The 26380-nt window shown below is 40.5% G+C and overlaps 1 protein-coding gene across 2 annotated transcripts in view; it reads left to right on the top strand.

Annotated features, from left to right (window-relative positions):
- LOC111580856 (voltage-dependent T-type calcium channel subunit alpha-1H-like) overlaps positions 1-26380 on the top strand; it is a 61808-nt gene that overhangs the window by 30849 nt on the left and 4579 nt on the right. The window contains exons 15-34 of one of the 2 annotated variants that reach the window (XM_035956572.2): positions 40-127; positions 2735-2925; positions 4522-4833; positions 5271-5371; positions 7102-7225; positions 9358-9426; positions 9653-9837; positions 11515-11641; positions 13216-13341; positions 13438-13527; positions 13934-14126; positions 16717-16868; positions 16988-17097; positions 17184-17317; positions 17396-17466; positions 20637-20715; positions 21020-21141; positions 21487-21789; positions 21879-22029; positions 25483-26036. In XM_035956572.2, coding sequence (XP_035812465.2) covers positions 40-127; positions 2735-2925; positions 4522-4833; positions 5271-5371; positions 7102-7225; positions 9358-9426; positions 9653-9837; positions 11515-11641; positions 13216-13341; positions 13438-13527; positions 13934-14126; positions 16717-16868; positions 16988-17097; positions 17184-17317; positions 17396-17466; positions 20637-20715; positions 21020-21141; positions 21487-21789; positions 21879-22029; positions 25483-26036 — 3282 coding nt within the window. The remainder of the gene's footprint in view (positions 1-39; positions 128-2734; positions 2926-4521; positions 4834-5270; positions 5372-7101; positions 7226-9357; positions 9427-9652; positions 9838-11514; positions 11642-13215; positions 13342-13437; positions 13528-13933; positions 14127-16716; positions 16869-16987; positions 17098-17183; positions 17318-17395; positions 17467-20636; positions 20716-21019; positions 21142-21486; positions 21790-21878; positions 22030-25482; positions 26037-26380) is intronic. The other variant, XM_055009921.1, reaches the window with a different exon arrangement.

Below are 26380 nucleotides of genomic sequence, written 5' to 3'. Positions count from 1 at the left end.
GATAGTGGTAATCATGGAGCCGTGTGTGTGTGTTTACAGGGCGATGCCAACAGATCTGAGGCTGACGATGAGAGACAATCCATCTGTTACGAGGACGAGGAGAAGCTCAGAGAGTTGTACGCTGCAGGTACAAAACACTCGCTGGAAGTAAAAATAGATGAACCCTCTGTGACGTCACCCACAGGTTTCCTAAAGAGTGTCTTTAAAGCTCAGCGTGGCGGCTCCCGCTGCTGCCATCTCCTGACTAGTCCAAAAATGAGCAAAAGGTGGAGCCATGGACCATCCTTTTACACCTCAATGCAGCCACACCCTTAATAATGCATAACTTTTTGCATTAACACAATTTACACAAGAAAAGCACTCAGAGAGCACAGTACCCCACCAAGGCTGTTCATTCCCCCATATGGCATTGTCAGAAATGCAGCATTTGTTTATTAGTTATTGATGATCAGAAATCACAACAACATAGGACGAGGCCATTTAATATAGATGTGCCCACAAACAAAATGACCTTGTGCTGAGCGCTGACCTGTGTTATGCATGTGTACGTTATGTATGGATAACGAATCGTGTGACCTCAAAATGTAGCGGCGGCAAGAACTGATGGGACTCAGAAACACCCCCACAATTTAATCACTTGTTCCTTGAATGATGTCCAACAGATAAGTCCCGATAAGTCCACAATGGTTGATTTGTAGTAGGATGACAATCATGTGATTGTCAGCAGGCAGCTGATGTAGACACAAGGACCACCTCATTAGATTTTGTCAGTGATGTTGCTTATAGTCTGTTTGTCCATTTCTGAGTGATGTTGCGCACAGATGGAATAACAGACGCACAGGCAAACATACACCAATCGTCACATAACTCTGCCGCGTTCCTTGGCGGAGTAATGAATGAGTTCCATAAAAACTCATATAAACACGCAAATTAGCTGTAGTGTCTTTGCACCAGGCTGTAAAAATGTTTTGTTTTTTTTTGTTTTTTTGCTGTAAAGCTGGACATTTAACATTTATTTATGAACTCTAACGTTTTGAGACAACCGTTTAAGGAGCAGCAGTTTTTGGCACTTCAGTGTTGCCTTGTAGGTTGCAGCTTGGTACAAACTCATAGATCAGCTGTATGTGAAAATACAAACTGACCTACAGTTGCTTTGAAGGATCATTTTGGTTTATTACATTTGTCATTTTGTTCACCTTGGAGTGCAGCAACATGATCATACTGATTATAAACAAACCTTAGAGTGAACCAGCCTTATTTTGAAGGAAGCACAAACAGTAGAAGTATGACCTGAACTCTTGTCATAAACATAAATCACAGTTTGAGATACAATTTTGCCACTTTAAGTTTGATTTATTGTGCTTGAAGTAGTTCCAATAAAGCTTAAACTTTTTGGCCCCCTGACCTGTAAAATACCAGTGTAAGCAACCTTCACTATCCCAGTAATTTAATAAAGGCCAGGAGCAGAATACATCAAAATAATCACCATGTATAAAATGTAGTCCTTAATACACATCAGCATGCAGACGCAGCTGACTCGTGTGAGTGTGGAACAAGCAACATTTCAGTACTTGTTTTATTTTACTAATTACACTATCAGTTACATAAATAGAATATCTCTAATGTCCTGGTACGTGTACATCAAAAACTGTAATTCAAAGTGCAAGAAACAATGAAGTGTATCAGTCAGTGTGAAAAAAAACTAAAAGAAAATACATCTAGCCAACTATAAAAAGATGAATTAAAGAGGAAAAGATTATTTAAAGGAAAGACAAGAAAAGCGCAAACATACTGCACATACAAGGCATTTGATTGCACATTTAAAATCATGACCAAAATATGCTTTTCAATTTTTTTTTCTGATTGTAATAATTTTGTTGACATAAACTACAAAACTTTCCTAGTAAATTTATTAATTTATATAATTTATTCATAATTTAAAGACTCTTCGGTGAAAATCTAGTTGATTTTTTTTATCTTGTTAACATCTCAGTACATTGTTTTTTCTTGGCTTCGAAGGGTAGCATTGTCCCCTTTAGCAACTTCTCCAAGGTCCTTTGCAGTCTTTGACATCAGCTTGCTGAGATTTTTGAAAAATTCCTTCAGTTGCAAGTTGGTTTTCTTGTATGGACAAATTTCAACAATATTATACCTCAGTTTATCATTTACACATTACAACTTACAGATCACAGAGTGCCTACAAAGGCACAAGATGTTCAGTCACAGGTATTTGGAACAGAGAAATATAGTATTTTACTTTATGATTGAAAAAACTTGTTAAGATCTAGACGTTATCTAAAACGTACAGTTTTACAAATTTACAATTTGCAGTTAATGTTTTCTGTGTAATTTGTACCCTTTTGCAAAGTCGGAAGTAAATTGACGGCTCCATTTCATGGCCGAATCAAGTGCGGGAAACAAGCACAGATGGAAGTGATGGGAAAACGACGTAGTCATTTTTCAAAATAAAACACTCTGCAGACTTCACCAGAAATTAAGTTTTAAAAAATAAAGCGTTTTTCTTTCTGTGCAACCCAGTGGTTGGGGGCCGCTGCCTTAAGTCATATGATATACACTACAGGCCTTCAAATTTCCAGAATGAAAATAAATGCCTGTGAACACACCATCTATCAAAGCTGATTCAAATGAAAACACTGAAAGAAATACTGTAAAGCAAAATGTTACTAAACAGGAATAATTTACCAAAAACTGTTGTTTTTCTGTGCATGTTCAGAGCTTAAAATCCAGGCCATGATGCTGAGCCCCAACGGCCTCCTGAACCCCAAAGCCTCCATGCCTCCACCTCCACCTCCTCCCCTGCCGGTCATCACACACACAGCAGCGACGCCTACCATGAACTCCAGCCAGTCACGCCGGGCGAGTGCTGCTTCCATGGAAGCCCACAGCCTCGAGCAGAGGTCGCCGGTGAGCCTTGGGCACTAACTTTTACATATATTATTGTGGCATTACAGTGTTTCCTCTAGAATTTTTTTCAGCAGCAACGGCAGGCTCTCCGGGTAGCTGTGGTGATGTAAACAAATGACACTTGACTGCAGATTTTACTTTTACAACTTATTTATTGAATGACCAGTTGAAAATGGCTTTTTAAATGCTGAATGTAAAAAAAAAAAAAAAAAAAAAAAAAATTGAACAAGCTCATCTGAAAATGCAGTCAGCAGTTACATCATGGTGTGTAGATATTAGCTTAATGATATCATTAGTTTACTGACGTTAGCGACACTGAGATGGCACCGGACCCAATTACCTGAAGCTACTGATATGTTACGTAACGTTAGCTGGCCATCGATATTTTGAATGTCTATTTAACTTGTAAAATCTATTATAAGTTATCTTGAGCTAATAACTTTTCTCTGGTAAGTCGCTGCCATATTTTCCAAGACGACACTCCTCTTACTCTCTGACTCTCTGTTGCTTGACATGACGTCACTTTCAAGGCCGCGCTCTCCCGACATCAACGTCGTATTAATCCGACATATGAAAGAGTAGATACTGAGCAAGATAGTTATCTGTAGTTAACCTTAGTACTCGCGAGTACCCAACACACTGCAGGACTCTGCTGTGAAGGTGGAGACATGCGGTGGTGGTGGATTTATGACAATTTAAAAAAAAAAAAAGAAATTTGAAGCAGCAGCGGCTAGGAATTAGGAATGGCGGGCCGCCGCTCCTAAATGAATGTAGCGGAAACACTGCATTAACTGTCAGGAGCAACGATGATTTACAGAGAATGTTATGAAAAGGAAATTAATCCAGGATCAATTTCTACATCTAGGGGGCTTTATGATTGTTTTGCACAAGTTAAAACTGTAGTCGTAGAAATTGATCCCTGGAGTAATAACAGAGTGTTGCATTAGCCAGATGAGAAGGAAAACATTTCCATTAAAGGTACCTTGCAGGGGTTTTTTTGTTTGCTCTCAGTGTTTGCCAACAAACCTACTGTTACTGAGTGTATTCCCAAAAGGTAACAAATGGCTTGAATGCATTCCCATCCTCATAAAACACCAGCAAAGTCAAATATTTTGGAAGCCGTATTGTTTTGGCTGGTTGTCTTTCAGCTATGGAGCCTTTTTGTTGGCACATTATAAGCACCAGATGTTGATCAGTTGAGTCGTATATAGTGAGCTTGGAGGTGGATACCATTTGGGTGATTGGATGTATGAAAAGATAAGATAAGATGAGACAAGATAAGATAAGGTAAGCCTTTGATTCTTATTTGGTGTGCGGTCTACTGGAAGCAGTAGAACCATGGTTAAAAAAAAAAAAAAAAAAAAAAATAGTCACCGTCTTTTACCTCAGGTTTTGTGTCAGCATGTCTAGTACTCAACTTACTACCAGCTCTGGTTGTCTTAATGTGCAGGTTGGTGGAGCACAAGATAGAAAACAAAATGTACTGTTACTCGCCAAAACACTTCTCAGGGTGCCGTTAATCTGCCAAGAATTAAATCTTCATGTGCAGTTGAAAGATCTGTAAGAAATCCAGTGACGTGTTTCTGTTGTTCCAAGTTGTCTTCACAGTCTCTGTGGGACGGCGGGCCTGAAAGCCGTCGCTCCAGCTGGACCAGCATCGGCCGAGCCCCCAGCCTCCACAGGAAGAGCCAGTCCGGGGAGATGGAGTCTCTGCTGTCGGACACCCACACCAGCTCCGACCACAGCAGCCGGGAGCAGTCTCTGGACCAGTCGGACTACCTGCAGGTGCCCATACTGCACTCACCAGACTGCAACGGCACCACCTTCCACCTCCCGGACCACTGCTATGACGACGCTCCCCTGACGTCACACTACCCCAGCGACCAGGACGAGGAGGCGTTGGAGGAGGTGAATATTTGTTTGATTTGCTCATCTTAATGGTGTTGTGATTCTGCTTTCTTCCAGATGAAACAAGTTAATAAAAGAGCTTGTTTAGGCATGTTGAAAAGTTCTAAAGCTGCTGCTAATTATCTTGCAAAGGCACGAATTCCAACCTTCTTGACCTGAGACACTTATGCAACTCTGAAAATATCTAATTAGCTGAATTTAAATTATGAGCAGAGTGGAGGTAACAACGGCAGCATTGTTAGCAAAAACATGAGCTGTGTTGTGCCTCATGTCGTACAAATAGAACACTGAGGTCATTTTGAATTGCAATAATGTGAGCACTGCATGATTTTGGTTGTTAAAATATATCGGAAATAAACCAACAACATCCAAATTTCTTATAATTGTGCATCGAAGCGTGCAGGTTTGCTCAGATGTTTGTTTGTGTGTTATTTCAGAGTTTATGTAAGAAGCTGAAGAAGATTCTGGAGCCCTATGAGCCTCAGTGGTGCCTCGAGCATGAAGAGTGGTCCCTCTATCTGTTCGCCCCACACAACCGGTAAACACACAAACAAACAGACGTTCACTTCCTCTGATATTCTCCGGAGTGGCCTCGGTGGCTAAACCACAGCATGTGTGAAAATTCACAGTTTAAGTGGGAAGTTTGCAGCTACGGCTTAGTGATGCAGTTTTCACTTTTATCAATTAAACCTGGCCAAGTGCAAACATACACATTATGTGGACAAGTGCAGTGAATGCAGAGATTCAGGAGGTGTGGTGGCTTTATATACAGCGCTATGAAAAAGTATTTGCTCCCCGACAGAAATGTTTTGCATATTTGTCACATGTAAATGTTTCAGATCATGAAACTAATTTTTATATTAGACAAAGATAACTCAAGAAAACACAAAATTCAGCTTTTCGTTGATGATTTCATTTATTAAAGCAAAAATACCGTCCAGCCTATCTTGTCCTATGTGAAAAAGTAATTGCCCCCTTAGCTACCAATCAAAAGTTGGGTTCAGTTTCACCATCCACACTCACATATGATTACTGCCAGGCTTGTTCAATCTAAACATCACTAAATAGAACCTGTCTGGCATTGTGAAGTAGCTAAAGGGTCTGAAAAAGCAGCACATGATGCCACGTTCTAAAGAGATTCAAGAACAGATGAGGAACAAAGTCAATGACATTTATCAGTCTGGAGGGTTACAAAGCCATTGATGAGGCTCTGGGACTCCAGAGAACCACAGTGAGAGACATTATCCACACATGGAGAAACATGGAACAGTGGTGAACCTTCCCAGGAGTGGACCAACAACCAACATTTCTCCAAGAGTGTCAACATCTAATCCAGGAGGTCACAAAAGAACCCAGACGAACATCTAAAGATCTGCAGACCTCACTGGCCTCAGTTAAGGTTCATCTACATGATTCTACAATAAGGAAGACTCTGGGAGAAAATGGATCCATGGGAGAGTTGCAAGGATCAAACCACTACTGACCAAAAAGAACATAAAGGTTCATCTGGTATTTACAAAAAAATATCTGGATGAGCTCCAAGACTTTTGCGATAACATCCTGTGGACTGATGAGCATGTTGATGGTAGTGTGAGGGTTGGAGGACCTGGATGACTTGTCATCACTGATGGAGCCATGAATTCTGCTCTCTATCAGAAAATCCTCCTGGAGAAAATCCACCATCAGTTCACGACCTAAAGCTCAACACTAATGGTTTATGCAGTGAGACAATGACCCAAAACACACAAACAAGTCCACCTCTGAGTGGCTCAAAAAGAACTAAATGCATTCTCTGGAGTGGCTGAGTCAAAGTCTGGACTTGAATACAATTGGACAGTTCATGCTGGAAAACCATCTAATGTGACTGAATTAAAACTATTCTGCAGAGTGGACCAGAATTCCTCCATGATGTAAAAGACTGATCACAAGCTGGAACAAACAATTAACTGCAGTTGTTGCTGCCAATGGACCAACCGGTTATTAGATTCAGGGGGGCAATTACTTTTTCACAGGGGGGATACAGGTTTTGAGTAAATCATCATTTGAAAACTGCATTTTGTGTTTTGTGGGTTATCTCTGTGTAATAGACAATAAATATAAATATTACTTTGATGATCTGGAACATTTCAGTGTGAGAAATATACAAGACCAGAAGATTTCTGTGTGGGGGCGAATACATTTCCTTACTTAAACCTTAAATATATGTCTATATATAGACAATAGAGACGAAGGTTCTGATGCTCCATTGTTCTTATTGTGTTTCTTCAGGTTCCGACTGTGGTGTCAGAGGGTCATTGGTCACAAGATGTTTGATCACACCGTTCTCCTCTTCATCTTCCTCAACTGCATCACCATCGCGTTGGAGAGACCCGACATTCAGCCTCACAGCATGGTAAAACACCACCATCATAACAACACGGCAAACCTTCAGCCTTAACTTGATGGTTTAAATTTTGCACTGGAACTGAATTAACTGTGTTTAATCCTATTTTAACTGATATCATTTCCAACTGTTGTTTTCTTTATTTCTTATGTGGAGCTCTCTGTTTGATGAACCTTTCTATCCCTAACGTCTAGTCTAAACCTTAAACAGCGTCCTCACAAATGTGGAAGATCTCAGTCCCAAACACGCCGGCTGTTGCTTGTGGCCGATACAAGAGGCACCATATGAACATCTGCTGCTAGCAGTGTGTTTTACTACAAATAAAATGGATTTTTTATGCTAGTTTTATAGCATATTCACAGTCCACAATCAAAGCCGAAGCTGCTGGGACACAAAATCCTTAAAGACACCCCTTCGGTTAAAATCAAGCTTGTCCCAACGTGTCCCATATGGTGTTTTTTAATACACTGTAAGACACACTATGAGGAAGCAATAAGATATGAGATGTACAGAACTAATAAGTTAAACTTCATCCTAGTCGTTTTCAGACATTATTTTAGGTTTTGTTTTGTTTTTTGACTTGTGTGTTTTGCCTTTATGATCCTATGTCATGTCTGAAATACATCAAATGAATGAATCAATGAATGAATGAATGAATGAGCAAAACAAACATCATCATCATGGCTTACGTGGTGGTGTGAAACTCGTTTTAGTTCAGGGGCCACATTCAACCCAATTTGATCTCAAATGGACCAGACCAGTTAAATTACAGCATAATAACCTATAAAAAATGACAACTCAAAAATTTTCCTTTGTTTTAGTGCAAAAAAAGTACATTCTGAAAATGTTCACTTTTCACATTCACATTTAATGAACTTTTAACAAAACGTCATGAACAACCTCAAATTTCTTAAGAAAAATAAGTTCAATTTCAACAGCATTATGCCTCAGTTTATCATTTACACATTAGAAATTACAGATCACAGAGTGTACTGGTACAAAACATTTAATCACTGGTGTCTGGAACTAAATGATATAGTATTTTACTTTATGATCGAAATTACAAGTCGGACAAAAAACTATGAAAAGAAGACAAAATATTACAAAAATGAGACACAATGACAAAAACGAGAAACAAAAAAACAAAAAATGAGACAAATGACATGAAACAAAAAAAAGAGACAATAAATTTGACAAAAACGTTACAAAGTGACAAACAATAGACAAATGACAAAAATGAGACAAAAAATTGCACAAACAAGACGAAAAAAGACATAAGCAAGAAACAAAACTACAAAAAAAGACAAACGACAAGTCAGACAAAAAAATAGTAAAAACAAGACATGATATTACAAAAATGAGACAAAATATTACAAAAATGAGACACAAAATGACAAAATCGAAAAATAAAATGACAAAAAATGAGACAAACCACACAAAACAAAACAAAAAAGACAAAAAATTAGACAAAAAAGTTATAAAGCGACAAGAAAATGACAAATGACAACAAGACAAAAAATTATGCAAACGAGACAAAAAAAGACAGGTGAGAAACAAAATGACAAGAAAATAGATGACAAAAGTAAGACAAAAAAGACAAAAACAAGACATTACAAAAATGAGACACAAAACAACAATGAGCAGTATAGCATTTTACTTAATTATCAAAACAACTTGTCTAGAAATGATTTTATAGTTTTACAAATTCGCAATTTGCAGTTAATGTCTTCTGTGTGATTTTTACACTTTACAAAGTCGTGGCTGCATGTTAGGCATCCCTGGCTTAGGGTGACTGCCTTGAAATTTTATCATACAGATGACTTAAAAACAGACTTCCCATATGGCTGAGTAGTTTGTAGCTTGTCTGATCAGATTCATAGGTGAGCTGGTGTGCTTGAGCTGCTGCAAAGAATCAACAGTGTAGAGATATATCTGAAGCATTTTTAGTTAGATTCTTTTAATGTACGAAATGGAGTTTTGGGGGTTTTATCAATACCTGGAGAGCGGCTTTAAATTAATGAATGTGCTTTTCTGTATTTGCCTCACACTCTTACGTGTGTGTGTGTGTGTGTGTGTGTGTGTGTGTGTGTGTGTGTGTGTGTGTGTGTGTGTGTGTGTGTGTGTGTGTGTGTGTGTGACAGGAGCGTATTTTCCTCAGTGTGTCCAATTACATCTTCACTGTGATCTTCGTGGGCGAAATGATGATCAAGGTAACCATAACATGACACATCCTCCCAACGAGCACTTCACTCCAAAAGTCATTTTCTCATCTTATAAAGAGGCAGTTTTCTTCCTGGGTGGGCATCGGAATGGCTTTTAGTCTCATTTTACATCCTGTATTATTTTCTTACTTCAGTAATTTTACCGGGTCTGTGTGTGTTTGTGTGTGTGTGTGTGTGTGTGTGTGTGTGTGTCTGCATGCCTGTGTGTGATAAGGTGGTGGCTATGGGCCTGTACTTTGGAAACGGCGTGTACCTGCAGAGCAGCTGGAACGTCTTGGACGGGCTGCTAGTGTTTGTGTCGCTGGTGGACATCCTGGTCTCACTGGCATCAACAGGCGGGAATCGAATCTTTGGCATCCTCCGGGTGCTTCGGCTGCTACGCACACTGCGACCGCTCAGGTAGGCATGGTGCAGGATGTTTCTTTAGGGGGCAGTACAGTGATCCCTCGTCTGTCGCGGGGGTTAGGTTCCAGAACCTCTCGCTATAGGAGAAAATCCACAAAGTAACGACCTTATATTTTATTTATTTTGTTATTTTTATATATTTTAAGGATTTAGACACGAAAACACAACACTGCTGAGCAACACTATGTGCAGCAATCAGACATTGATGTGAAATGGACAAGGCGAGATGCTGAATGCTGCTATACACAGGAGACAGAAGAGACTGATGCTACGGTCGCTGAGCCAATGAGTGCCCAGCGCTGTACGCTACGCATTCTATTTCGATTCAATATTCTTTTAGTATTTTTGAATTATTATTTTTTATATATTTTTTATATTGTTTCCAATTTTTTAGGCTTGAAAATGCTTATTTTACTGCAAAAATAATGAAAATAATAAATCTATAAAAGTACCTGTTTATCACAAAATGCTCCAATAAAAAAAAAAAATCCGTGATACAGTGAGACCGCAAAGAGTGAACCGCGATATGGCGAGGAACGACTGTATTGTAGAAGAACTATTGGTAAATGTGTCTAGATAGTTGTGTGTCTGTATCTCAAGCTGTGTCTCCGTAGTGAGATTTGTCAATGTAAACCGGAGTTAGCAAATGTCTTTTTTTGTGTATCTGTAATTAGGTTTTCAAATGTGTAAAAAATCTGCTAATCTCTATTAAAATTTGTAAATATAGTAAGATCTGTAAATGCGTACATAGATATTAATATATTCAAAGTGTCTTTGTGCGCATTAACAGATCTTTGTACGCGTTTAGGGCTGCACAGTGGTGTAGTGGTTAGCACTTTCGCCTTGCAGCTAGAAGATCCTCGGTTCGTGTCCCCGCCTTCCTGGGATCTTTCTGCGTGGAGTTTGCATGTTCTCCCTGTGCATTCATGGGTTTTCTCCAGGTTCTCTGGCTTCCTCCCACAGTCCAAAAACATGCTGAGGTGAATTGGTGACTCTAAATTAGGTGTGAATGTGAGTGTGATTGTCTCTATATGTATCCCTGTGATAGACTGGTGACCTGTCCAGGTGTCCTCCTGCCTTCACCCTTAGTCAGCTGAGATACACTCCAGCCCCCCATGACCCTAATGAGGATTAACGATAAGGATAATGGATGGATGAATGCATTTACGGATCTTTGTACGCATTTACAAATCTTATGTTTACAAATTTTAATCTGCAAATGTTTTATCAAAATTTGTGTATCTGTAATTCGGTTTTCAAAAGTGTTAAAAATCTGCTAATGTCTATTAAGATTTGCAAACATAATAAGATCTATAAATGTGTACAAAGATATTAATAGATGAAAAGTGTCTTTGTACACATTTACAGATCTTTGTACACATTTACAGTTCTTTGTACGGGTTTACAACTCTAATTACATTTACAAATTTTAATACAGATTAGCATATTTTTTTGCACATTTGAAGACCTAATTACAGACACAGATTTTGAAAAGACATTTGCAGATTCCGGTTTGCATTGACAAATCTCACTACGGACACACTGATTGAGATGCAGGCACACAACTCTCTGCACACATTTACAAGTAGTTTTGCATACATTTCCTTCTCATGTTTTTACTCCTTGGACATCATCTGCAGAACTTGTTTAACCTGTGTGACTGTGTTTCAGGGTCATAAGTCGAGCTCCAGGTCTGAAACTGGTGGTCGAGACTCTGATCACATCTCTCAGACCCATTGGGAATATCGTTCTCATCTGCTGTGCGTTTTTCATCGTGTTTGGAATTCTGGGAGTCCAGGTAAATATTTATATTCCCTTTTCATCCTCTCCTCGCTGGAGAACAGCCTCATCATTTCAGTATTTTCTTTTATTTTTTTCCCCTGCTTCTCGTCGAACTCATTTTCATCCAAACATCCAAAGCTTGTCGTGTTTCCTGCCGCAAGAAGTCACAGTGGTTTAAAATAAACGAGGCACAGCTCAGAAAAGGCTTCGGGTAATAAAAAGTGAAGAGAAAAATTTGGAGAAAATGCAAATGAGCTGCTGATTATGCACCAGAGTCCCTGGAAGTAATTAAAAAAACAATGGTCCTATGGAGGGATTCTGCTGAGAACGTGTTTTTTTTTTTTTAATAATCGGATTTTCACCTGAATTTTTATATTATTAATTCCCTTAATGAATACAATTTATTACTTATTAATTTCAGGACGTCGTGAGTTTGTTTAATATTCACAACAATAAGCTAAAATATAAGAAGCTCTATTTGACATTAGAGATAGTCATGTTATAAAACACGGCCCCCAATCATTAAAGGTATAAGAAAGAAAAAAAATACGTCTTTACCAGAGGCTAATACTTATTTTGTTCCCACTTTTGACCAGTAATGGTTGTTGTTCCTGGATACTTTCATTTCTTCAGGCCTTGAAATGCTGTAAAGGCAACAATCTGAATGAGAAAACTGCTCTTTTGTTTGAAGTGCTGATGTCTCGCACTCACTTCAATTCAATTTATATTTTCAGCTTTATTTACACAGCGACGATTCACAACATATGGAACTTCACATAGTGAGGTCAAGAATGTACAATATTATATTATAGAGAGAAACCCGACAAATCCTATGATTCCCTTTGAACAAGCTGTTTGGCAACAGCGGGAAGGAAAAAAGAAACTCCTTTTTAACAGAAGAAACCTCCGGCAGAAGCAGGAGGGCAGCCATCTGCCTCGACCATTTGGGGTGAGGAGAGGGAGGAAAAGGATAGCAGAGAAACAGACAACAAACAAAAGAACAATAAACACTGAGCAGGTTGGTGAGGCCATTAGCTGCAGATCAGAAACATGCAGCTCCAGAGCCAGAAATACTCGCAGGGAGGACACAGACACAAAGTTAATGACATGCAATGCCGGCGTATAAATCTTCATTTTAAGGCATCACGGTCCAATAAGTTTGGGTACAACTAGGTGCAACACCATTTGTAATATTTATTTGAACAGCATTTTCCTGGTAAAAGTCTCTCTCTCTCCTTGCTGCCAGTTTCCATTTTTGCAAATCTTCCCGCAAATATTCAGGTTTAGTGCTTGCACAGGAAATGATGCTTGATGAATGCTAACGCTAACATTAACACACTGGCATGTATTTCTGAAAAACACACCGCATTACACTCTAACGAGAACACTCCAGGCTGAAGTATTTCTGTTCTTGTAAGGCAGAATGGACCAAATTTGGGTTTCTTATCTGTAATGTAAGAACAAAAGCCCTGTAGGCCCCTTCTGAGTAATTTACTGCACTATTTTTTTTAAGCTTTCTTTGCATTACCTTGAGGTTACACTGTTCTTTTGTGTTTTTAACCGTCTGCACACATCTGTCTGTGTGTGCAGCTCTTTAAAGGGAAGTTCTTCCATTGCGACGGCCTTAATGTGACTTACATCACTAATAGGACCCAGTGTCTGCAGGCGGGTTACCGCTGGGTTCGACGGAAATACAACTTTGACAACCTGGGACAGGTTTGTCATAATCCCACACATCTCAGACTGTCTGACTGACGCCGTACGAAGTGATCGAGAGCATGACGCTGATTTCCATTCGTCTCACTGTTGCAGGCGCTGATGTCACTGTTTGTGCTGTCGTGTAAAGACGGCTGGGTCAGCATCATGTACGACGGCCTGGATGCTGTCGGAGTGGACCAGCAGGTGAAGAGACACACTCACATAATCAGACACACTGGAAAAATATCAATAGAGTTCAGCGAGTGTTTATTGCGTTCCGCTGCATTTTCAGTCTGTTTCGTGTCAGTCTCAAGCACTTTTGATCTTGTTTGTTTGAGTGAAGGGGGAAATGTTTCCAGAGAGAGGTGAGGAGGTGTAAGGGAAGAATAAAAGTCAGATGGATAAATAGATGTGAGTTGACAGTGCTGGCAGTTTCGCTGCTGACTCAGGACTCACATTGTCCTCTTGTTTGTGCTCTCTCCTTTTCTTCCTCTCTGCCTCTCCTCATCCTCTTTCGTCACTCTTTGATCCTCCTATTTCTCCTTTTTTGTCCTCATGCCGCCTCCCCGCCTTTCCTCCCTACATTTCCTCTGTCTGTCTCTTTCCACAGCCAATAAGAAACAACAATCCTTGGATGCTGCTGTTCTTCATCTCGTTCCTCCTCATCGTCAGCTTCTTCGTGCTCAACATGTTTGTGGGCGTGGTGGTGGAAAACTTTCACAAGTGTCGCCAGCAGCAAGAGGAGGAGGAGGCCCGGCTGAGGGAGGAGAAACGACAGAAACGACTGGAGAAGAGGAGGAGAAGTAAGAAAGCATTAGATGAGGAGGGATGGGAGGGCATGAAAGACGTACAGTTCATAAAACATTACACCCAGATATATTCACTGAGCATGTCATGTTAAAACTACTTGTATTAATATGCTGTTAGAACTGCCTACACTCCTCTAGGAAGGTTTTCTGCAAGAAACTGGAACCTGACTGCAGATGTTTTGGTTCTTTGAGCCAGAACAGCGTCGTCCTCAGTGCTGGATTATACACCAATCAGCCACAACTTTAAAACTGCCGGCATAACAGTTGGTGTTCTTCATGCAACCAAAACAGTTCTGACATGTCGGGCAAAGATACAGGATCTCTGGTGGTGTCCAGTGGTGTCCGGCAGGCATCAGGAAGCTAGTAGATGCTTTGGGTCCTGTGGGTTGCAGGGTTTGGCTTCGGCCTCAGTGGATTGGACTTGTTCCAAAGCATCTCATTGATTTCTCCACTTGATTGGGATTTAGGGAGTTTGGAGGTTGTGTCAGTGCCTTGAGCTCTTGGTTGTGTTCTTGGAGCTGTTCTTGAGGAGTTTTTGATGTGTGGTGAGGCACGTTGTCTTACTGGCAGACTGTTGTTACCCAAAAGGAGTGTTCATGGTCTGGAACATTGTGTAGGTGGTACATGTCAAAATAACAGCCAGATGAACACCACAACCCATCCTCGTAACATATTGCATTATTTAAAAAAAATAAGTGTTGTACACTTTAGTTGTCCATGGTTATAATTTTGTGACTGTTGTCAGTGTTCGGTGTATACTGACCCAAACAAAAAGTTGTCCATGTATGGTATTGTAGGATCTTAACTTTTTATTGACAGACATATTACACGCACAAACAGAGATATATACAGCATATGATACACAAAAAAAAGTTTTTAAATTTGTCAGGTAGATCTCCATAATTGATATTACTGTAGAGTTTTAACCTTACTATTCAATTTACTCTGGTAAATTAATATTTTATATAATTTTAACCATAATGTTGAAATTAATCAGGTGAATTTGCATCATAATTAGACTTGTTTGGATATTTTGCAACCCATATTTCTCTATTGGAAAGCACTTTTGCAGAATCGCTGACTTTTATTTATTTATTTTTAAATGTGCTATATAAATAACTTTACTTGATAAGCAGGAATCCCAGACAGGTCAGTTGTGTTTCATGCATGGCGTATATCTCTGCTTTCCTATCTTGTCAGGTCTAAATGTGTCGCAGCAGTTCACATGGTGAATGGTCTCCAGTTAAAGTCAGTTAAAGCCATTTTTATTTAGTTTTTTTACCTTTATGGTTCAAGACACCATGACTGCTTGTCAGTGTGATATGAACAGGAGGTGAGTGGGATCGAACCACAGCTCCCTCTAACACCAGAGCCAGTGCTGCGTTTAATGCATGCAGTCCAACTTTAAACATATATGGTTCCTTATAACCAAGCAAGGTTCTACAAATTGCCTTACAAAGTGTTTCTCATTCACACATTCACGCACTAAAAGTGCCAAAGCTGTCAGGGACACTTTTAGCACATGGAGGGATATTAGACCTCCAACTTGCTCTATCGCCTGAGCTACAACCCTTATTAGTCATTCGACTCATCAAAACATCCAGCAAACCTAGCCTTTCAGTGCATTTAGGTCACCTAATCCCAGTAGAAGGAATGCAACTATAACATAAACTGTTCAAGGAATGGAGGAAATGATGCATGCAAAACACGGTAGCCAAACTACTTGAAACGTCACAGAAGAACAGAGAAAAAGAGAAAACCTCAGCCTGCAGTTTCTAGATCGAGTTGAAGTCACAGTTCCAAGCAGGACAGTCAAGTTCTTCCAACACCATTTCTTTATGGAGTTGGTTTTGTGCATGGGGCTATCATAGCTGGTTCACATGGTTGTCAAAAATGTTGTACGCTGAAGTATTAAGATTTCCTTTTGAGCGTTGCACAGTTCGGCCTGATCCAAAATGTGCAAACATTTATACACACAGGACAAGTACATATGGTGCAGATGTAATATTACACTCGCACATGCAAAGCCTCTTTTTTTCACATATATACTGTATGAGCGCATGCGTAATTTCTACCCATATAATGCACAGATTCACGCTGAACACTACTGCACACTGCAATGTTTTTTTTCCTCTTCATCCACCTCATTTCTGTCTCACTCCGTCCTTCGGTCTCTGCAGTGTAATCTTTAGTAGTGCTTTTCTCCAAGTCAGTTAACTGTCGGGCAGCAGGCAGCGAGGGTTTCTGCCCAAAGACACCTTGAGGTGCCATAGTGTGTGTGTGTGTGTGTGTGTGTGTGTGTGCGTGCGTGCGTGCGTGCGTGCGTGCGTGCGTGCGTGCGTGCGTGCGTGCGTGCGTGCGTGCGTGATAGATAGGATTGAATTCCTGAGGTGGCACTTTTAGTCTGTACACACACACACACACATACACACAGCAGAGTGCTACTTGGCACGTACTTCATCAGTGACTTCATAGCCCTTATCATATTTTTCTTTCAGAAGCGTTTTAATGACCGTGTGTGTGTGTGTGTGTGTGTGTGTGTGTGTGTGTATGTGTATGTGTGTGTGTGTGCTGTGCGACACAGGGGCCCTGGAGAAGCCGTATTACGCCGACTACTCCCCGCTGCGTCGATCCATCCACACCGTGTGCACCAGCCACTACCTGGATCTCTTCATCACCATCATCATCTTCACAAACCTCCTCACCATGAGCATGGAGCACTACAACCAGCCTCAGGTAACCATGGCAACTCCTTCCTTCCTCCACCTGTCCTAGAACCATAGTAATGAAGCGGTGTGCGGTGGTACAGTGCAGCCACAGTGGTTTTTTGAAGTGTGTGTCTGTGTGTCCTGCAGTACTTGGAGGAGATTCTGAAGTACTGCAATTACGTCTTCACGGTGGTTTTTGTCATTGAGGCCATCCTCAAACTCGTCGCTTTTGGCCTGCGCCGCTTTTTCAAAGAGAGGTAATCATGCGTTCACATGAACACAAAGACTGTGGCAAACACGATGCAGAAACTGAAACTGTTTGTTTGTGTATGCGTGTGTCAAGGTGGAACCAGCTGGACCTCGCCATCGTGTTGTTGTCCATCATGGGAATCACTCTGGAGGAGATCGACCTGAGCGCCTCCCTACCCATCAACCCCACCATCATACGCATCATGAGGGTTCTGAGGATCACACGAGGTACCAACACGTGGTGACGCAAACACAAAAACATGAATAAATGCGTCTGACGGGAGCTGACACGTTGCAATGTTTCAGTGCTGAAGCTGCTGAAGATGGCTACAGGGATGAGAGCTCTGCTGGACACGGTGATGCAAGCTCTGCCTCAGGTAAGAGGCCGCCACAACACTGTAAAATAAATTATGTCTTTTTAGCTGCCAGTCTGGCGTCCTGATCTGATGAAATGTAGATGGCTTGTTTTATTTCGTCATTTACGGCTCCTGGCACCGACTGCCTTCCATATGATCAACGCTAATTCCCCCAACTGGTTGGTATTAAACCAGCAACTCCAAATTATTGCTAAACAAGCATGAAGACATCCCGGTACTTAGCTGAAGGCTAATTGCTGATCCTTAAATTGATCAGAGTGGCTCATAAATCACCAGTTAAATGATATATTTATGTCACGTAGCTTCGTAACTGCTTTGGTGTGATTGTTCTGCTGCTGGGTATCTGTGAGAAGATAAAATATGACCCTGAATGTTCAGTCTGAAAGCTTATCATACACAAAGACACCATGCAGCGATTTATTCTCCTTTGAGGCAGGATTGTAAACTCTGAGTATTTTATCACACCGCCACAAGCTGCACTCAACCAAATATTCTACCAGGTAAAGACAGTACATATGTGATTGGCCAGAGCAGGTTGATGCGTTTCTGGATGATTTGCTGAAAAAACTTTTCATGAGGTCTGATTTAAATTTTGAATGGACAGAGTTGTTTTTTCAGGAATGGTCTTTGGCATCTGAAACTGACATCTGCCCATTTATGCCACCATTTTCATAATTTTTCACCCAATGGCGAACATCCAGTTTTTCATAAATCATGCACGAGATGGAAATTGAATGAGATGGTACTTTCAGACGTCCATATCTCTTGAAGTCCTAGAGTCTTCACATTTTCAGATGTTCAGAAGTTTCTGGTGAATGGAAAGAATGCAGCAAATTCTGACAAACAAGCCTCTGTTTTGTGCTTCAGACTGCTCAGATTCAGGATTTGTGGATTTTTAAAAAAAAAAATTACCAAAAAAGTTATCTCTAATGCTAAGAATCTATTTGATCAATGTTATTGTGAGAATACTGTCTGAATGACTTTACCAATGCTTAGAAAGCTTTCATATGTTAGTAGAAGTGGGAGTTATGGCCAATCAAAGTTGACACAAGTAAAAAAGTAATTAATTTCCAAATTGAAAGATTGAATCATGGGTAGGTTGATGAAATTTGGGATAGTAAGAGATAGAAGTATCATCTACTTGTGTGCAAAGTTTCAGTATCCTTCCATGTTGCCTTCTGAGGCTTGTTTGCTAGAATTTGCTGCATTCTTTCCATTCACCAGGAACTTCTGAACATCTGAAAATGTGAAGACTCTAGGAAGTATACTTCAAGAAATATGGACGTCTGAAAGTGGCATCTCGTTCAAATTCACAAGAGATTTATTGAAGATTTCTATTAGGTGAAAAACTATGAAAATGTTGGAATTTCAGTTTAAAAATGGGCAGATGTCAGTTTGAGATGCCAAAGATCATTCCTACAACGTTGCAACAGATTCGGAGATGGTCAAGTTGACAGAGAATGGCTTTGAGGATAAGTCATCACTTTGGATTACACCTAAATATATCAAAAGCTACTTTCATGGATTCTCATACATTTTTGCACAAACATTCAGGATGCTTAGAAGTTGAATCCTAAAGAATTCAAGAGAAGCGCCACAGTAAGTCTTCATGTTCTGACTGAAATGTTTGCACAACTGTTACATGGATTTCCATGAAATTTGGTAAACATATTCATGTTGACTTCTGTATGAATTAAAAATAATTGAATCTAATGCCATCATCAGGTCAAACATTTAACATGTTTAATATGTTGGTTTATCACTAAGTATCTGCAAACTTAGTGTGAAATTCCCGCCAACTCAGCTGTAAAATGTGTGCAAACAGCATTAGCACAACAATATTGCATTTGTGAGCATGTTAGCAGGCTTACTTTAGCATTTATGACACCATCGAGTGAAAATCAAGTTTACCTTGTTAACATGCCAAAATGGTGTTTTTTTACACTCTGTAAGACAAATCATGACCAAAATAATCAGTCAGCACCATGGCTGAACATTTCTACCTCAAAACGACTGACAACAGTTTCAAAAGCACAGATTTCCAAAATTTCATATGTAATAAATCTGTCAACTTGCAGTTTGGGACTTTATGTCTTTTTCAGAGTCGATTTGAACACGTTTGGCCGAATTAGTCCAATATTACAGCGTTTGAGCACAGTCTTAGGTGAGCTGGTGAGTGGATGGAAAGGTCTGGCAATAATGTCGTCTTACATCAAAGAGATTCTAAGGCAAGAAGAGGTTGTTTTAATGGAGGAAAACATATAAATATGTAATTCTGATACACGGAGACAAATTTTTCAGGGTTTAATCAAGGACATGAGAAGGACCTTAAGTTAAAACACTCACAGAGCTTCACAGAGCATGGCAGTGGTCTGTCTTATTTAAATATGAAATGCATGAATAGTGATTGGCTAATGAGAATGGCAGACAAGGATGGTGGCTCAGGGAAAGCTTTTGAAGAGGATGTGGTGCAGCTCTAGTATGGTGGACCCTACAAGAAATGAGGGGAAAAGGGGGACGCAGCCAACAGGCAGACATTTCTAATTGCTTGACGAGTGATTTTACTTTTGACCTTCAGCTAGCTAGCGTCACACTACCCTTCCAAGATCCCATATTTCTCTGCACAGGTATTCCAGCAAAACAGTGGGAATCTGTGCTGCCGAAAAATACCATTATCCTTCACTGCCCGCCCACCTACCAAGTCGTCTTTGAAGTGACACATCACTGTCAGGGATCAAACCTCAGGTCTTTGCAGTGGCGTCCTGTACTGCTTCATCAATAGCTGCATCGTTCGTCTAATTAAACATATCTCCACACCTCCCACCACGAGGGAAGGTGAGCCAGTTCTTTGTGAATGGCCTTGTAAGTAGAATAAAACAAGTGCGTTTGTGATTCATCGGGGCCGGATCCAGAGTCTGAAAGTGCATTTGTGTTTGTCAAACTAAAATCTGAGGTATCGTTCTGCTCCAGGTGACACGATGGCTCCTGTTAGTTTGTAAGAAGTAGTGAACATCAGTGCAGTAAGGCTTAGCGGTCTCTGTCGATGGGCTCTTTCTATCTGTTTGCATGTTTGCGTGTCTCTCTCTCTCTCGATGTATACTGTACATGTCTATTTTTCTGTGTATCATACGCTGTATATATCTGTGTGTGCGTGTAATGTGTCTGTCTAGGTGGGGAATCTGGGTCTGCTCTTCATGTTGCTGTTCTTCATCTATGCAGCTCTGGGAGTTGAGCTCTTTGGAAAACTGGGTTAGTGTGTGTGTGTGCGTGCACGTGCATGCATGGGCGAGCAAGCGAGCACGTGAGTGTGTGCATGCATGTAAATCGGTGCTGATGTCTGCGTGTGCCTCAGCCGACACACCGCTGAGATATGTGTGGATTACGTAAACCACAATAAATTCTGTTGACTTACATACATTAATTATGCCAATTTAGAGTCAGTGTTCCAATCAGTGCTCTAATCTACACACAGTTCTCTCTCTTTTCTCGCCCCTCCCTTTGAATACCTCTCCCACACTTACCACCTCTAATACTCTTTTGATCCTCTTTGCAGAGTGTTCAGACGAGAACCCATGTGAGGGTCTTAGTCGCCACGCTACCTTTGACAACTTTGGCATGGCTTTCCTAACGCTCTTCAGGGTGTCCACCGGGGACAACTGGAATGGGATTATGAAGGTTATTTCCCCTTTCTCTCCTCTGCTGTCTGGGAGTTTTTAAGAAGATGGATAGATGACAGAGTGAATGTTTGTGTCTGTGCACATATGTGTGTCTCAGAGTGCTGGTTATGAGACAGGAGCTGCATTAGGCAGAGAGCAGATCACTGTTTTTATGACAGACTAAGAGCTGCTGACATGAGAGGGTTAGGAGAATGTATTATTCTTTAGTGACAGGCTCAAGGTCTTTTCACGCTCAGATCAACATCTCCCCCTGTCGGAGAAGACAGGAAATGCAGCATTAATAGCTCATCCTTTTATCTATTATCACTTTTCCTCATTGCTCCATAACCTATGTCCCATCCAGGACACACTGCGAGAGTGTCGCCCTCAGGACCGCCACTGCCTCACCTATCTGCCCTTCATCTCGCCCGTTTACTTCGTCACCTTCGTCCTGACGGCACAGTTCGTGCTGGTCAACGTGGTTGTGGCGGTCCTGATGAAGCACCTGGAGGAGAGCAACAAGGAGGCGCAGCTGGAGGAGATGGAGGAGAGGAAGGAGAGGGAGGAGATGAGGGAGAGGGAGGAGAGGAGGGAGAGGGAGGAGGCCTGTAGACGCCTCAGCGCTTCATCTGTGGGTGGAGACCTGGAGCTGGACACACCTGCCCAGGTAAACAGACGAAGCATGCTCATTTTCCTGCATGTGTGGAGTGGATCTGATGGTAAAAAAATAACACCGGTGATGATCTCATGCGGCAGGTGCAAGTTGAGGATGAGGAGCGTTGCCACGGCAACCTACAGAGCATGGGACGTATGCTGTCTCTCCCCAGCGACAGCTACGTTCAGCCACTCAGATGCTCCCCTTACGTTCCCATTGGCCACGAGGCCTACTCCGGCTACAGCTACTCAGGTAATGTGGTTGTTTATAGCCAGTTCAATTAGAGAACAGCTTTTACTCTGCTATAACCACTAACTGACTGCCGTAAAGATTATTGCTTCCATAAATAGCTTAGTGGGCAGTCGAGATGTGGTGCGAGAGGCACTGTTATTACCGGTCTTAAAGAGGGAGGTATGTTTTTTAACTAGTTTCTGCTTGCAGAGCACATTTCTGGCACTTTCTTCCATTTGTGCTGCTCTTGTCCCATCTTTAAAGGTTGTAACACCACATTGGAATAGCTCAGGGGTTTTTCAAATCTGCAACTCCCCTCAGACAAAGCTTACAAAAAAAACCCCACCATCCCCCTTAGTTTATTGGCTTAGTTTTGCTCAATTCCTCACAGCCTGTGGGATCATGATTATTTGATCCCAACTGAGTCGAGGTAGCCTAATAGTGCTGATTCACATAAACTTTAGACAACATAAAATACTTTTAAAAAGGTCTGCCCTGTAGCATTTATCAGATTCTGACTCTGGGAAAGTGGGAAATCAGTAGCTGCTGCACCTCTGAACTATCTCTTTAATACGATATTTATGCTATTTAATGATCTCCTTTTGATAATGAATGTAATAATTGAGGTAACATTTTTTCACTTCCATTCAGTGAGTCTCCCCTGAAACTGTTTGGAGCCCAGTTATGGAGGCTCATGTCCTTCTTTGGAAATATCTAAAACAGCTTATTGCAAGATAAACAACAAAAAATAGCAATAGCAAATGATATGCAAAAGAGAGAAAGCCCAAAATAAGGCTTATTCAGAACCTCTATGTAAATCATCACTTACAGCAACACATATTCTATTTTAAGACATAAAAAAACATAAGTATGAACAAATGGTACAGGTTCATGTCTTATTGAACTTAATGTTTTTACATTTGTATTTTTTTTATTTCCAATAAATCCCATGAAACAGGACAGGAGGTTTTCTCTCTTTATGGTGTTCAGCTCTAAGCACATTCATTTCATCTAAAGACATTTTAAAAGGTCACAGATTTATACTTATATGTAAATACACTGTATAATACTTAAATATGATATAAAAACAAGGCTATATCTGCTGTACACGGTAGGGCATTGTAGACTTTGGCCAAGGTTACTCAAATAAAAGACTGTCACATCTATTCATCAGGTATTCTGTGGCTGAATAACACACATTGGGTTCTCTCGCCCATAGCAACACTGTGGCTCAATACATGGCGAGTTCTTGGCACTTTAGAGGAACCAAAAACATTGAATACAGACCCGTCCTTTTAGACGGATACAAGGCAATAAGACCCATTTAACTTATAGAAAAATTGGTGTCTGTTAATCAGATGGAGGTTAATTAAGAGTGAAGCTGTGGATTAGTTGGGAAATAATGATTGATTTGTTAAGACTCCCTCTTTGAACTGTGCCTACTGTGAAAGCAGAACTTTAGAAAACACTGATGTCATCTATTGTAAAGAGTTGAAGTTTGTAATGTGGTGCATAGAAAGTTGGCCTCATTTAACTAATATCTGTAGGGTTTTATTTCAATTGAATTTATTATTATTAAGCGCTAATTCACAACATAGGCTGTTCTACAGATTTGCTTTATATGCGTGTTGAAGGGACATATCCTGATCAAAAATAACTCCAAGCTTCTTTAGAGTAGAATTGGAGGCCAAGGCGATGGCATCTAGAGTAAATATCTGGTTAGACAGTGTAGTTCTGAGGTTTTTAGGGTCAAATACAATAACCTCTGTTTTGTCAGAATTTAAATGAAGAAAGTTACAGGTCATCCAGACCCTTTATGTCCTTCAAACATGTTGGAGTAATTGATTGGTTTCATTTGGTTTCATAGACAAGTACAACTAGGTGCCATCTGCATAGCAATAGATATTTCTGCAGTGTTTCTTAATATTATTGCCTAAGAGGAGCAAGTAGAAAATATTGGTCCAAACACAGAACAATGTGGAACTCCATAATTAACTCTGGTGTGATGGAGGAATTATCATTAGCACAAACAAACTGGAATCTGTCTAATAAATATAATTTAAACCAGTTTACTGCAGTTCCTTTAAGAATTATTTAAGACACATTATTAACATGCTCCAGCTCCAATAAGATGCTGTGATCCACCATATCAACTTCAGCACTGACATCCAGTAGAACAAGTATAGAAATTAGTCCACTGAGGCTATAAGAAGATCATTGGAGACTTTCACCATTGCTGTTTCTGTACTATGATGCTTCTAAATCCTGACTGAAGCTCTTCAAGCCATTTTATGCAGATAATCACATAATTATCTTGCAACAGCTTTTTCAAGAATTTCACCAATAAAAGTGAGGTTGGATATGGGCCAATAGTTGGATAAAGCACTTGGATCCAGAGTGGGTTTTTCAGAAGTGGTTTTACTTACAGTCTAGACTCATTGTAGTTCAGGGTCCACATTCAGCCCAATTTGATCTCAAGTGGGCCAGACCAGTAAAATCAGAGCATAGTAACCAATGAATAACAACAGCTCCAAATGTTTCCCTTTGTTTTACCATAGAAAAGTACATTCTGAAAATGTTCACATTTACAAAACATTATGAACAACCTGAAACCTGCAATTTCAACGGGATTATTCCTCAGATTATCATTTACACATTACAATTTACAGATCACAGAGTATCTAAAAAGGCACAAAACATTTAGTAACAGATATCTGGAACTGAACAATATAGTTTTTTTCTGTGTCATCAAAAAAACTTGTCAAGATCTAGAAATTATTGTAAATTTACAATTTACATTTCCACATCTGTGCAGTAATCCTGACCACCAGAACTGACATACTGTTAAGGAAGAAGGTTAAGTTATCCCCCTACCTTGTAAATGTAGAAAATGTATATGTAAAAAATACATAAAAGCTGTGACAGTGCATGAACAGTTTGCACATTTGGTCACTCCTGTATATTCTATTGATTTTTTTTTCTATATTATATTTTCTATTGTTTTTATCATATTTCACTTTGTTTTATTTTACCTTCACTTTTCACTCTAATATTCTGTGTTATCTTATTGTTTATCAGTTTATTTAATATCCATGTGTAACAACGCAATTTCCCTCCCAGGGTTAATAAAGTCATCTAAGTCTAACAATAGGGTTCCACCAAACCAAACTCTTTTGTACCGAAGTTTCTGACTGACTTTATATTACATTATTTTATATTATAATGTTCAGTGTCTTTAAATATTTCCACGGTAAGTATTCATTTTCACGGAACTAAATTCTTCATGGTGCAAAAGTGTCTGAAGCAGTATTTTACATTAAGTCAGCTTACTCACGGCTTCATTTGCATCTTTTTGACACTCTGTGTCTAGACATTCATTCTGTGTTTTCAGTAACACTCCCCTCTTCAGAAATGCTGTGCCTTAATCTTCTCCTTTTTTCCTCCGTTTGATCCTCACCACCTTATTCCCTGCAGGCTCCATGTCGTCTCTGGGCTCCAGCGGAGGCGGCTCTCTGCTGCAGGTTCCCGGAGCTCTGCCCACCATCAGCCACGCTTCCCTGGGCTCTGGACGCAGCTCGAGGCCGGTGATCTGCCTCAGCACCTCCCAGAGCATCGACAGACACTCCCTGCACAGGCTCAGTCCGGCCAACAGCATAGACGGATACAGGTTTAGTCCAGCGCACAGAACCAACAGACACAGGCTGAACTCGGCTCACAGCATAGACGGATATAAGTTCAGCCCGGCCCATCGGATCCACAGACACAGACTGAGCTCCACTCGCAGCATGGACGGTTACAGGCTGAATCCAGATCACAACGCGGACAAACCGAAGCTCATGTCCAGCCACAGCATAGACAGACATCCGTCGTTCAGACTGAGTCCCACACACAGCAAACGTCCGTCGCACTGGCTCAGTCCTGAAGACAGTTTAGACAGAAACAAGCTGAGTCCGTCCTACGTTCCTGATTCTTCAGTCATGAAACGTCCGGCATCTTTCCGCACCACAAGCCGACAGTTACGCAGACAGGTGCGTTATCGTCAACTCTGCTCTTCCATCCTGTCAAAATTACAGCAAAGTTTTCAAATTAATATACAATTAAACAGCCTTAATGATATAATAATGGAATTTTAACTTGCCTAAAGCTAGAAAAAATAATTCGAGCGGACTGTACACCGATCAGCCACAACATATTGACCACTGACAGGTGTGGTGAATAAGACTGATCATATTGGTTCTATGTGGTGTTCTGCTGGGAAACCTTGGTTTTTGGCGTCCATGTTAGTGAAACTTAGACACCCAAGTAAACACTGTCCTAGAAGAAGCACACTTCTTCATGCAAATCAAAATCCCAAATGTCACTGGTCTGCCCC

This window comes from Amphiprion ocellaris, chromosome 4, assembly GCF_022539595.1.
Source record: "Amphiprion ocellaris isolate individual 3 ecotype Okinawa chromosome 4, ASM2253959v1, whole genome shotgun sequence".
Taxonomy (NCBI): domain Eukaryota; kingdom Metazoa; phylum Chordata; class Actinopteri; family Pomacentridae; genus Amphiprion; species Amphiprion ocellaris.
The sequence above is the reverse complement of the archived record's forward strand: the minus strand, read 5'-3'. Positions and strand labels throughout refer to the sequence as shown.